Genomic DNA, 12989 nt, shown 5'->3' on the forward strand with positions numbered 1-12989 from the left:
TCTCGCGAGGCACGTCTGCCCTCCCCTTCCTGTTCACTGGAGCTCACAGCGTCTCTGCAGCGTCCTTCTGCCGGGACCACAAGTCGCGAGCCACAGCTCGACCGTGCGGGGTCCCCGCAGAGTGCGTTGCACGTGAGTGTGTGGGGCCTGTGTGTGTGCGTGCGGGCCTGAGGCAGGGCCTTCGAGAGCTGCTCTCACTCACAGAAGGGCACTTCTCTGCTCTCTGTGTCGGGCACAGGAGTTGGCACGGGTGGCGGTGGGTGGAGGTGGACGGGTGGAGGTGGCACCGGCACCAGCAGAGGTTGCACAGGTGGTGGTAGGCGGCGGTGGGCGGGTGGAGGTGGACAGGTATGGGTGGAGCTGACCCAGGTGGAGGCAGCCCAGGTGTCTCGCTCGGGAGCAGGGAGGGGGTCCTGGGGGAGCCCTCTTGCTGCAAAGCCAGTTTCTGTCACTCTGCCTTCCTGAGTGGAATGGCCAGCCTGGGCCACGCTCCCGGTGGTGGACAGGGGGCCGTGGGTGGGACACGCTGGGGCCGGGGGTTTGGCTGGAAGCGCACATGGCTCCTTGCGTTGACTTGCCGAGGCCGGGGCCATTGTCTCCTGGGGGGCTGCTCCCCGGCCCTCCATCCTCGGCGCCCAGGCCGAGTGTGTCCTCCGAGGCGGCTTCCTCAGGCCTGGGGCCTCGTAGCAGGCGTGCTGCTTTGTCCTCAAGGGCTGTCCCGGCGTCGTCAGCTTGAGGGCCCGCCGCCCCTTGGGGTCGCGCCCATGCCCACATGCATGCGCACACACCCGCCGTCTGAACACTCGGCCGTCTGGGGCGTCCCCAGAGGGGCACGCAGAGATTCTGTGTAACCCCAAGAAGCAGCTGAGCTGGCCACGAATGCGCACGCCTTGACGTCAGGAGCCGCTGTTAGGGGTGCACGGCGGCGCTCAGGGCGAGGCGGCCGACATGCGGCTCCTCCATGTGTCCTCCCCGGGCCAGGGTCAGTCTCCATGTCGACCACTGGGCTGCGCCCCTGCAGAAGGGGACCTGCGGGCCCACCCAGGGGCGGCCCCGGCGGGTGAGGTCCAGGAGAGATGCCGGGTGGGGGGGGGCAGGGCTCACCAGGATGGACCGTGTGCTGCCCCGGCCACATGGCTGGCTTGGGAGGGCACGTGGCCGTCCCCGCCTGTCCCTGGGGGCCATCGGGAGCCTGTGCGGGTGTCGCCCGGGGCTCTGACCCAACAGGGCCCGCGGCCTGCCCCCGACGGTGGCGCTGGCTGGCCGCAGCTCATCCGCTGCCTTCCCCCAGCGTCCTCGTGTGACCAGGAGCAGCAGTCCGCCCTGGAGGAGGCCCGGCAGCCCCGGAGCGACGACGTGGTGATCCCCGAGTGCGCCCACGGTGGCCTCTACAAGCCGGTGCAGTGCCACCCGTCCACCGGCTACTGCTGGTGCGTCCTGGTGGACACCGGACGCCCCATCCCCGGCACCTCCACCAGGTGAGCGCGTCCTTGTGGGCCAGAGGCCGGGCAGCGCAGGCGGGCCCACCAGCCCCCCGGTCCCGTGAGCACAAGGCCACCCCGCTCCCGGCCGTGCCCCAGAGGTGAGTGCCATGGACACTGTCCCTGTAACGGCCACCAGGGGGCAGTGACGGGTGGGGGCAGTGAGGGCTGGTGAGGGGCTGGGCCCAAGGCCTTGGGCAGCGTCGCCCCTGAGCCCGCAAGTGGCCGGGACACAGCTCCCCCTTAATGAAAGACGCTGCTCTGGGCCTCAGGCCCAGGGAGCCCTCACTGGCCCCATTTGGCCAGCTTGGCGGTCATGTCCTGCCCTGCCCCTGGGTCTAGGGGTGGGTGACCACACCGGGTGGCAATTCCTTCTTGCGCCAGTTCACACCAAGCCGCCTGCGTGTGGGAGCCTGCCCGCTGCCTCCGCCTTTCCTGGGCCGGCCCTTCCTGACCCCTGGGTCAGCTCCCTGGAGGGGCCGGTGCGGCCTGCGGGATCTAGAGGAGGCCGCGCTGGCCCGGCCCGAGGTGCAGGCGGCATCCAGGCCACGTCTGGGCCCGGCCTGGGGATGCCTGGGGCGCTGGTCCCTGGAGGCCTGGGCGGGCCTGGACCCCTACCCTGGCTGGCTGGGGTGTCCCCAGCAGGCCTCTGAGAGGCACCTGCGGGCCGAGCCGCCCCGGGGCTGTGCTGGGAGGAGCAGGCACCCCGGGGCCACGCAGGCTGTGGGGGAAGAGGCGCGGGGCAGTGTGGGGTGCGGGCGAGGGGTGGGGGCGGGGCCGCGGCGGCTGGTGGAGGGCGCCCTGGAGGGAGTGTGAGCACGTGGAGTGGGGCAACACGCGGGGTCAGGGAGGGCAAAGGGGAGCCGAGAGCCTCCCTTCAGGGCGGACACGCCCAGCGTCCAGCTGCTGTGGGCGGCGCATGGACGTGGTGCGGCCGCCTCGCGCGTCTGGGATTCTGGGCTGAGGCTCCGCAGGCGCCGCGGGGTCTGGGGCCGTGAGCAGAGGGGCAAGCGGGTGGCGCGGTGGCCTCGGGGTCGGGAGGCAGAGCCGGGGAGGGAGTCGGGGCCGGGGGGACGGAGGTGCTGACTTGGCCACGTCCGGAGGATGTTGGGAGAGGCGGGAGGTGTCCTGGAGGGGTCCCTAGGTCTGGCTGCTGGACCCGGGCGTGGCCCACCGGGGCTGGGGCCGCGCGTCCTCCCCCGGGGCGGCCACTGTCCTGGCAGTGGGGCCGCGGCTGGGCGCCCCCTCTGAGGACCCGGTCCCCCCGCTGGTGTCCTCGCTGCTGTCCTTGTCCTGGCCAGGCGCCGTGGCCACGCGCCCCGCAGAGCCCCGGCCCCTCGTCCGGGCTCCACAGTGCTCCTCTGGCCCAGCAGCCGCCCCGTGGGCCCTTGGCTGAGGGGGCGCCAGTCCCTGTCCCCACCCGGGCGGGCGTTGGCCGGAGCCCTGGAGGCCGCCGCGGCCCCGTCCTGCTTCCCGCCCGGGCTGGGCCAGTGCGGGGTCCACGGAGCCCCCGGGCCCCCCGCCGGCGCACCCGCTGGGAGAGGAGGGCGTGTGGGGTGCCGGCCTCACCCCCTCCGCGCCTGCTGTCCAGGCAGAGCCGCCGGCCTGTGAGGGACAGTGGGGGCCCCGCGCAGCCCCGCCCTCCCTCAGACGCCCCCTGGGCCCAGAGGAGCGCTCCTGTGGGGAGAGTGTGCCCGTGTTTGATGGTGGGGAGACCAGTCAGCAGTGGGTGACGGGGCGAGTCTCCCCGAGGAAGACCCTCTCTCTTCCAGAGTGGGAGGGAAAACCGGGCGAGGAGGGGCCGGGCCTCGTGGCCCTCCAGCCAGGCTGCCGCCGCCCCCGCCCGCCCCCAGCTGTGTCCCGCCCCAGCCCCCGGGCCCCAACTGCCCCCCCTTTGTCCTGCACAGTCCCCAGCGGGGCTGAGGGAGGTGCGGGCGGCGGCTCTGGTGTCTGAGGCCGCGGGATGCCCCGACCAACCCGCGGCGTCCTGGGCGCCAGTGCCCACCGGGCTCAGAGGCGGTGCCTGGGCGGGTCCAGCAGGCGTCCGCGGCCGCGGCTGCTCGTGGGCCTGGGCCGGAGCCCGCAGCGCGCGTCCTGGACCCGAGAGTCCGGGCCTGCCCCAGGGGCCTGCGGGACCGTCCCCACAGGACCGTGGTGGGGTCGCCATGAGAAAGGCTGTGGCTTCCTGTGGCCACGAGAGCCCGCCTTGGGGAGAGCCTGGGCGTGGCTCTGAGAGGCTGGTCCTCCCTGGCGGGGAGGGGTCCCGCGCCCCTCCTCCCGGCCGGGGGCCAGGGCCTGTCCCAGACACTGCGGGGCCTCGGGCCGCGCCGCCCGCCCTGACCGCTCTGTCCGCCCGCAGGTACGAGCAGCCCAAGTGCGACCACACGGCCAGGGCCCACCCCAGCAAGCCCCGGGACCTGTACAAGGGCCGCCAGCTGCAAGGTGAGCGCCCCCCTGCACCCGCAGGGCGCCCTCCCCGCAGGCGGGCCCCGAGCGGGCTGAGGCCCGGGCTGTGCAGGCCAGGACGGCCAGGGCGCACGGCCCCGTGTCGGCAGCCCAGACTCACTCCGTGCGGCCCCCACCCCGCGGGCTCCCTGGAAAGGCCCGCGTGCTGCCCAGAGCGGCGGGCCCGGCCGGTGACCAGAGACCGCGGGGGCTCTGCGGCACGGCCTGCGTCCGGGCCCACGCGCTGACCCCCAGGTGGACGTGGCCTCTGCGGGCTCTGGACCTGTAAGGCCCCCCGGGGCGGGGCACGGGTGGGGCGTGGGCAGGGTCCAGGCAGGGCGGGGAGGGCCTGGGGCGTGGGAGGGGGCGGGGCGGGGGCAGGGCGGGGGCAGGATGTGGGCAGGGTGGGGAGGGCCTGGGGGGACCCCGGGTGGGGCGGGGCGGGGCCGAGGTGGCCCAGGCTGGGGCCTCCTGAGACCCAGGAGCAAGCAGGCTCGGCTCGGCCCCAGGCCCCAGCGCGCCGTGTTCCTGGGCTCCCTGCGAGTGTCCTTTTGGGGAGGCGTCTCCCGGTTGGGCACCGTTAGTCCAGGGCCCCGGGACGCGCTGTCCAGTCCTTCCCGGAGAGCCTTGGTCCTGGGCCTCCCACGGGACCCGGGGATTCCCGCTGAGGGCAGCCTCCGGTCTCCGTGTTACTCGCGTGTTACTGCGGAGAGGACCGTGGTTCTGCAACGTGAAGGCGTAAACGTTTGTGAACTGGGGGGCAGGCCGTGGGGTGTCCCCGGCCATCCCTGACCCGACCTGGTCAGCAGAAGCCCCAGGGGCAGAGGCCCCGGCCCTGTCCTGCCGCGAGGGCGTGGCCCCACCCGCGCCCCGCAGCTCTGTGGCCACGCGGTGTCTCCTCCGCGGCCCTGGGCCCTGGCAGCGCCTGTCGTGTGGCCGTTCTCTGCAGGTGTCCCTGTGGTTAGGGGTCCACGGGCGGCGGCGTCTGTGTCCACGTGGTGTGAGGGACAGAGAGACGGCGCAGGAGGGGCAGGGAGCGGGGCGGGGGGCCTTGGGGCTGGTGTCTCTGCCACGCTGCCTGCCCCGGGCCTGGGGGGGCTCCCCGCACCCTCCCCCCCAACTCTTGCCTCTGAGGCGAAAGGCTCTTCCTGGCACCGTGGGAAGGGCGCTCTGCCACGTGGCCGAGCTCGGCCATTCCCGCCCCCACCCACGCCCGTCCCGCCCGTCTCCACCTGTCCCCGTGCCCCGTCTGCTCCGTCTGTCCCGCCGCCCAGCCCCGCGTCCTCCGCAGCAGCTCGGCCCTGCAGTTGACGTGCCGGCCGCAGGCTCCGCTCCTCAGGGTGGGCGAGGCCTCCTGGGGTGCGCGGGGAAGCGCTTGGGCTGGGGCCCAGCTCCATCCACGCTGGAGCAGCGATGATTGAGGATCAGCACCTCTGCACCTGCGGGCCCACGTGGGCGCCGCTGGGCACAGCCGGGCTGCTGGGGAAGGGGCCCCTCCCCTGCGCACGGCACCTCCGGCAGCGGGGGACGCCGCGCGGCCCTGTAGTGCAAGTGACCGGGAGCAGGGCCCGCAGCTCCCAGCGGGTGCCCGCTCGCAGGCCGCGGCTCAGAGCCTGTGGGGGTGAGGTCTGGCCCCGCAGAGGCGGCCCCCCGAGGGACGGCCCCGGCGCAGGTGGCCCCGGCACAGGCGGCCGCCCTCACCCAGGCCCCTCCTCGCTGCCCCCCACGGAGCCCCAGCCCCAGACTCCTCTCTGGCAGCGGCAGGCTCCGCGGTTACAGGCGCGTGTTCTGGTACGGCTCTTAATCATCTTGATTTGGGGAGATAATTCTCCTTATAAGGGAAAAACAAGCAGGTCTTAAAATAGCCGCAGAACAGAGGTCGCCCTTGGCTGCGGGGAGAAATCTGTTTCCCAAAGCGCAGCAGTGAGCGGCCTGCAGGCTCTTGACGCCGCAGAGGATCACCTTCTTCTGGCAAAGCTCCGCTTCCGGTTGCAGCGGGGTCTCCGGGCTCCAGCCGGCGACTGTGCGGCCCCTGGCCGGCGAGCGCTGGGCTTGCGGCTCGGAGGACTTGGAGCCTCTCCTCGTCGGCTCCCTGGGGGGTCCCGGCTTCGGTCGGCCCGGACCCCGCCCTGCGGGTGGGAGCGGCCTTCAAGGCCCTGGGCGCCAAGCCCTCTCCCGAGCCCCGGCCCGTGTCCCCATCCCCACGCCAGCGTCCCCAGCCAAGGCCGTCCACTTGGCCTGGCTGCGGCCCACGGCCTCTGCCCTTGGCCGATGCTTCACTTTCTGCCACGTTGGGCCTCATTTTCTCCGTGGGTTCTCCGTGGCTGAGTGGGGATGGGGGTGCCCTGAGGTGAGGGCTCAGCTATCCTGGGGCCCAGGGCGCGGCCACCTGACTCACCACGTAGGCCGCCCGCCGGAAGCGGAGCAGACGCCTGCCCGCCTGTCTCCTGGCTCACGCCCAGGGCCAGCGCCGCCCCGGCTCCTCACAGGCGCGCACGGCCGCAGACCTCCCGGCTGAACCCGAACCCAAGCCCAGCCCGAGCCGGCCGAGGCGGCCGCGTTCAGCATGACGGGGGCCCCATCAGGCCCAGGCCTGTGTCCTCCCAGCCCCTGGGGGGGGCGTTGGGCTTTGGGGTCCGCCCGGGGGATGTCGCCCGGAGCCTCTCCATGAGTTCTCTTTGCATGTATGTCCGCGATGGGCAGGGCCGGCCCCCCAACCCCCCAACCCCCCCGCCCCCCAGCTCCTGTGTGCAGGCCCCGGCCAGCTCGCCTGCGGCCTCGGGTTTAGGTCCACACCAGGCTCAGACCCAGAGGTGCCGGGGGCCTCTGCCGGGAGGCGATGAGCAGGGCCACGGGGGGGCACAGGCCGCCACCGCCTCCAGGGCTGCTGTGAGCCCTCGGCCCCCGAGACAGCCCCATGCAGAGGCCGTGACCGCGGGCCCCGCGTCTGGCTGGTCCTGTGCCTGCGACCGCCCTCCCGGGCACAGGCCGCGACGAACCTAGCGCCGGGCCCGAGCCGGCAGTGCGGCCTTGGGGGCCTGACTTTCTGGTGGACGGTGGGCGAGGGGTGGCCCTGGGTGGGGGGCGGGGGCACCGCAGGTCAGCTGAGCTGAAAGGGGAGCGGGGAGGGTGGTGTCCAGGCGCAGGGCGCTGGGTTTCTCGGGGGCTGGCTGGGGCTGAGGGTGTCGGGGAGGTTTTCCAGGCTCCGCTCCCAGGCCTGGATGTGGGCAGTGCGGGCCGGCAGCAGGAGGCTGTCCTGGGCTTGTCCCCCCCGTCCTGGTGCCAAGCTGGCGGTCATCTCCCGGGGCTCCGGCTCCCACACTGCACGGCAGGGCCGCACCCACCCTTCGGGGGAGCTCCTGTGCCCACGCGGGCTGCAGGGATTTGCATTTGCCCTCGGACACCGCGGGGGACAGGCCTGGGCGGCGGAGACGCCGGCCCCTCGCCGTGGCTTTGCAGAAGCGCAGCCTGGCTGGACTGGACGCTGTGCGGGCCGCGGGCCAGGCTGCGCTGGGGACCTGTGTGGCCGCAGCAGCCTGCCTGTCCTAGGAAGGGCCCCGGCTTCTGGACCCCCAGAGCTGAGGAGTGAGGTGGCTCTCTGGGCCAGACTTCAGCCCCAAGGCCACGCTGCCCCGTGGGTGCCCCAGAAAGCGTTTGTGACCAGCAGCTTCTGTGTCCACTGCATCTGGGAGGACGCTCTGGAGCGCCCAGCTTGGCCTTCGCCCTGCACCGGGGATGGCTGACCCGGGCTGCCGCGTCCAGGTGCCCGTGGGGGGCCCGTTCTCCTAGGCTGGGGCCCCTCCTTGACTCCTCTCTGGTCGAAATCCCCCAGGTCTGATGGTGGCAGGGACTTGGGCGACTCGGGGCCGGGCTCTGGCCGCGCGGAACCCCAGCCTCACCCGCACTGGCCTCGCGGCCTCCCGGGGCAGCCCCTTCCCGGCGCCTGGCTGTGCGGGTTCTGCTCCCTCTGCTGTGCGGGGCTCCTGGGAGAGTTGGGCGCGAGCTGCGCCTGCTTCCTCCAGCCCGGGGTGCTCCGCGGCACCCGCCCCCCGCCCCGTGCTCCCCGGGGCAAAGGCTCCTCCTGTGGCGGCTCGTGGTGTCCCGCCTCCCCCGCGCCCCGGTCCTGGTCTCCCGCAGGGGACTTGGGGGCACAGGGGCCTTTGGGTAGCGTTTCCCGTCCTTTGAATGGCTGCCTGGGGGTGGACTTGCGGGCGGTGGGTGCTTCCAGTTGTGGTATTTTGAGAAATCGAAACAAAATCAGGCATCCCTCGTGTGGCACACGCCAGTGGGACGGGGACGGGGCGGGGGGCGGGGGGCGGGGGGTGGGGAACGGGACGGGGGGCTGGGGACGGGGGACAAAGGGGCGGGGGAGCCGCATCGGAGCAGACCAGGCAGCTGACTCGGGCCGGTGCCGTGCACCCACACGAGCCGCGGGGGGCGCGCCTGTACCCCGAGTTGTGTGCAGTGCTGTAAACCACTGTTGTCCCGATAAAACTCAACGCAGTTTGCAAAGGAAGGAAACCCCCAAATCTCAGTGTCGCCGCGAGAGCCGGGGGAGGGCGAGAGCGGGCGGCGGCGAGGTCGGCCCCGGGCCCCTGTCCTCGGCACCCCGTCTGCCGGTCGTGCTCACGCGGGGCTGGCCTCGGGGGGCAGCGGGGAGGCCGGCCCGGGGCCGTCCGGTGGAGAGCCCGGGGCGGGGCGGCTCCCGGCACAGAAGGCGCCCCTGGGCCAGAGCCCCGCAGAGCCCCCAGGCGCCTGCGGCCCAAACCCCCGCCGGCCCCGGCGCGACCAGACCGCCTGTTTCCTGAGAAGCCCGCGAGGGCTGCGGCCCCTCGACCTGCTCCTGTCGGAGCACAGCCGGCTCCCGCTGCTCCCCTGCGGGTGTTCACCAGCGGGACCCCCGGGCGGCAGCGGAGACCGAGAGTCAGGCCGGGGAGCCGGAGCCGCGCAGGCCCGGCCGGGGAAGGGCTTGGCCGCGAGCACAGGCCGCAGGAGACCCCGGCGCTCCCGCCGCCCTGCGTGCTCCCCTCCCGGCCCTGGCAGGCGGGCAGCACAGGGGCCAGCGGCGGGGCGCCCGGAGCGCAGGCGAGGGTTAGGGGTGGCAGTTGGGCTTCCGTGACAGCGCCCCGGTCTCGCGGTGGCGGGTCCGGCTCCTGAATCCCGGCCCCTGGCGCTGCCGCTCGCTGCCTGGCCCCGCTGCGCCCCGCTCGCGAGTCCCCCACGCTGGCGCGCCCAGGCCCGCACCCCCACCCCACCTCCCCGCCCGGGCCCTGTCCCCCGCCCCGACCCCGCCCCCTGCGCCCGGTCCCCCCCACTCACGCCCCTTGCCCTGGTCAGGGGCCCCCCACGGGAGCACCCCCTTCCTGTCCCGGGGCACCCGTGACCCCGAGTCCTGGGAAACACGCACTTTATTTTTCAGGTTGTCCTGGAGCCAAAAAGAACGAGTTTCTCACGAGCGTTCTGGACGCGCTGTCCACGGACATGGTGCACGCCGTCTCCGACCCCGCGGCCTCCGGCAGGTGGGCGGCCCCTCCCGGACAGCGGGGGTCGGCGGGCCGGACAGGGACCTCCAGGGCCGCCGGCTGCCCAGACCGCGGCTGACACGGACTGCGGCCTCGGGAGCGTGGACCGGGGAGCTGCCGCGCCGGCCGCGGGCTTGGTAGCCGGCTTCGCTGCCAACGCGGCCCCAGCCCTGGGAGGGGTCGCGGGGCCGGCCGGGGTCTGCGGGGCACCTCTGGAGGGCGGCGGGGGCAGGAGGGCAGCGCTTCGCGCTCTGGAATCGCTTTTTAAAGCCTCCGACTGGACTCAGCCAGGAAATGCTTCGAGAGGCGCGTGGGTCGTGCAGAACGTGCCCTCACACCCGCCGGCCCGGGCGGGCCCCGGTGTCCACGCGGCTCCTGGGGTCCTGGCCGGCGGACGCGCTCTGGCGTGAGGGCTCTCGAGGCCGCCCCCAGAACCAGCAGCTGCTGCCTCTTTACTTTGAGGGACGCCTCTGCGGGGCCCGTCCTGAGCGCTGGCCCTGGCCAGGCCGCCTCTCCCGGGCCAGGGGCTTAGAGCCCCTGGGGCTGACGGGGGCGCGCAGGGAGGAGAGGGAAGTGGGCGGGTAAAGGGGCCTTTCCAGAGTCCGCGCTCCACTCGGGGGTCGCGCTCACCCCGAGCTGTGAGGCAGCGGCCCCTGGAGGTCGCGAGGGAGCCGAGTCCTGGGCCGGGGCTGCCCCTGGGGTCCTGCAGCCGCCGGGGGGCGCAGGGGGCGGGAAGTCCAGGCAGGCCAGTCTCCTCCTAGTGGACGCTGCCTGGCAGGGGCGGACACTGCCAAGGGCTGCCGAGCCCAGGTCTTCCGGGGGTCGTTCCTTCTTTCTTCAAGTTGCATCTTTTCAGCCCCAGGGACCCGTCCAGGGGCGTCGCTGGGAGGCCCTGCCCCCCCGGCACAGGCTCTGGACAGGGCTTTGTCCTCACGGGCTTGGCCGGCGCGTGGTCGGCACACAGAGCCCCGCCGTGCCGTGGGCGCCGTGGAGCGGGTTGGCCGCGTTCTCCTGATCCCTTTCTAGAACTTACTTTGAAAGCCCGTGTCTAGAGCGGTGATGGCCGCGGCTCGGCGGCGGCCCGCGGGGCCCTCACGCCGGTGTCCTTGCAGGCTTTCCGAGCCCGACCCCAGCCACACGCTGGAGGAGAGGGTGGTCCACTGGTATTTCAGGCTGCTGGACAAGAACTCCAGCGGCGACATCGGCAAGAAGGAGATCAAGCCCTTCAAGAGGTTCCTGCGGAAGAAATCAAAGCCCAAGAAGTGCGTGAAGAAGTTCGTGGAGTACTGTGACGCCGACGGCGACAAGGCCATCGCGCTGGCGGAGCTGACCGGCTGCCTGGGCGTCGCCAGGGAGGGCAGGGCGGGCAGCCGCAAGCACCCGGGTGAGCCCCGCCCTGCCCTCCCCGGCCGCCCCGCCCCCCAGCGGCCAGCGCTCGCTCTAACCCCTCTCCCCACCGCAGCCCCCCGAGGCAGCACGGACGGCGCGGCCAGCAGACAGGTGAGTGCGTCTGTCCTGCCGAACAAACTGCAGCCACTCCCAGGCGGCCGAGGATCCGGCTCGGCCGGTGCCGTCCCTCGGCCCCCAGAAGGCCAGAGCCCGCTGGGCAGAGCTGCGGCCACGCCCTGGCCCGCGCCGGGCCTCGTGGGCCTCTCGGCCGTTGGGCCCTTGCGGGGGACCCCGTGCGTCTGCAGGCCCGGCCGTCGTCTGACTGGCGAGAGAGTGTCTGCGCCCTCGGTTGTGGGCGCGGCGGCGTGAAGGCCTCCCCAGCCGCCTCGGCCGCGCATCTGGCGGGGCCGGCCTCGACCCCTGTCCCCGCAGCCTCCCAGCCGGGCCAGCTGCTCCAGGCCTCGACCGAGCTCGCGCCGCCGAGTCTCTCCACACCCGCCGGGCCGGTGCGGGCTGCGGGGTCCTCCCGGGACAGACGCGGCCGCCCGGAGCACGCGGGCCTGGGGCAGTGCCGCCTGCGACGGGCGCGGCCCTCTCTCTGGGAGGACGCGGGACGTTCTCCTTGTTCAGCAAACGCTGGTGGTTTGCCTTTTCCGCGCACGGGGCCCCTCCTGCCGCCCGGGGGCCCGAGGAGCCGCAGCCCATCCTGGCTGAGGCGGGCAGGAGGCACAGGGCCGCCATCCCCCGTGGCTGCAGCGCAGGCCCGCCGGGCGCCCCGTCCTGGGGACCACGGACTCCGGAGCGAGGACAGAGCAGCCTGGACGGAGTGAGGCCCCCTGCCCTCCCGGGTCTGGGGCGCCCGGGGAGCCAGCCCGGCCTTCTCCTCACCGTGGGCCGGACGCGGTTTCCTCACCTCCGGGCCCAAGGCGGCGTCTCGCCCCTCTCGCCCGCCAGCCCCTCCGCCGGCCCCCCTCTGGGGTAGGAACCGCAGCCCGAAGCCTCCGGCGCCGCAGCTGTGGCCGCTGTACCCGCCGGGGCGCAGCCGGGGCCCTGATGGCCGCGCCGGTGGCCTCAGACAACTCAGGCGGGAAGACCCTTCATCCTCAGTCACTGCCCAGCAGAGAAGGCGCCAGGTCCCGCCGACCCGGCCGCGCAGGCCCTCGGCGCCGCGTCCCGGAGGCCGGGGAGCAGGTGGGGTGGATGGGGCGGCTGCGCCGTCAAGTCCGCCGCAGAAGCTGGACTGTCAGAAACCGCCGCCGAGTCACAGGCTGAAGCCACGGCGTGTCCGGGACGCCTCCGCGCTCGGTCCTCGCACGGGAGGCAGACGCCGGCACCCGCAGGCTCCTGGCCGAGCCGAGGGCCCCCCTCCGCGGACCTCCCGGCTCGGGGCGCCTCGGGCGAGTCGGGGTGAGGCCTGCGGGGGCCCTGCCCTAACGCGGCCTCTCTCTTGTCTTTTCCAGCCGAGGAAGCACGGCTAAGCGCCGGGACTGGCCGGACACGGGAGGCTCCCTCACCAAAGCGCAATTAAAAAACCCAAAAAACAAAAACATAGTATTTGCACTTTGTACTTTAAATGTAAATTCACTTTGTAGAAACGATATTTAAACAGACTGTTTCAATCTGTGACGGGCGAGGGCTGCGCGGAGTCGGCCGCTGGCCGCACCCTCGCCCAGGGCCTGCTGAGCCACTGGCCGCCCGCCCGCCCGCGCGGCCTCGGCCCACCACCCCTCACTGCGTGGGTCCACGTGGGGCGCGTCGCTTGCCTGAGCGTCCCGCACGCTGGAGCCGGCAGACTGGGCCCGAGCCGGACGCCCTGCTGGACCAAACGCGGTGGCCGACGGCGGGCCTGCTCCTGCGTCTCGGGCTCTGCTCGGTCCGTCCTGCAGCCGAGGCCACAGGGCCCAGCGGGCACCTGGGAGGTCCCTACCCACAGACGGTCGATGCCCGGGGCTGGCCAGGCGCCCCGGGGGCAGCTTTCCCACACCTGGCCGTCCTCCCACGGCCCACGGCCCCCGCAGGAAGCCCAGGTCACCTGGTCACGGAGCAGGCCTGGCCGGGCCCGCGTGCTGGTCTTGGCCGCGGACTTGTGCCCCCTCCCGCCCCTCTGCCAGAGACCCCTCCCGGCACTGGCGCTCGCAGGGGCCAGGTGGGC

The 12989-nt window shown here is 73.4% G+C and overlaps 1 protein-coding gene across 1 annotated transcript in view; it reads left to right on the top strand.

Moving 5' to 3' along the window:
* SMOC2 (SPARC related modular calcium binding 2) overlaps nt 1-12498 on the top strand; it is a 45791-nt gene extending 33293 nt beyond the window's left edge. Inside the window, exons 8-13 of the mRNA XM_054697976.1 lie at nt 1292-1478; nt 3841-3923; nt 9346-9445; nt 10561-10832; nt 10911-10948; nt 12298-12498. Coding sequence (XP_054553951.1) covers nt 1292-1478; nt 3841-3923; nt 9346-9445; nt 10561-10832; nt 10911-10948; nt 12298-12315 — 698 coding nt within the window. The 3' untranslated portion in view covers nt 12316-12498. The remainder of the gene's footprint in view (nt 1-1291; nt 1479-3840; nt 3924-9345; nt 9446-10560; nt 10833-10910; nt 10949-12297) is intronic.
* Nucleotides 12499-12989: the final 491 nt, after the last annotated feature.

The sequence above is a fragment of the Talpa occidentalis genome, unplaced genomic scaffold (assembly GCF_014898055.3).
Source record: "Talpa occidentalis isolate TD23 unplaced genomic scaffold, MPIMG_talOcc4v2.1 talOcc4.2, whole genome shotgun sequence".
NCBI lineage: Eukaryota > Metazoa > Chordata > Mammalia > Eulipotyphla > Talpidae > Talpa > Talpa occidentalis.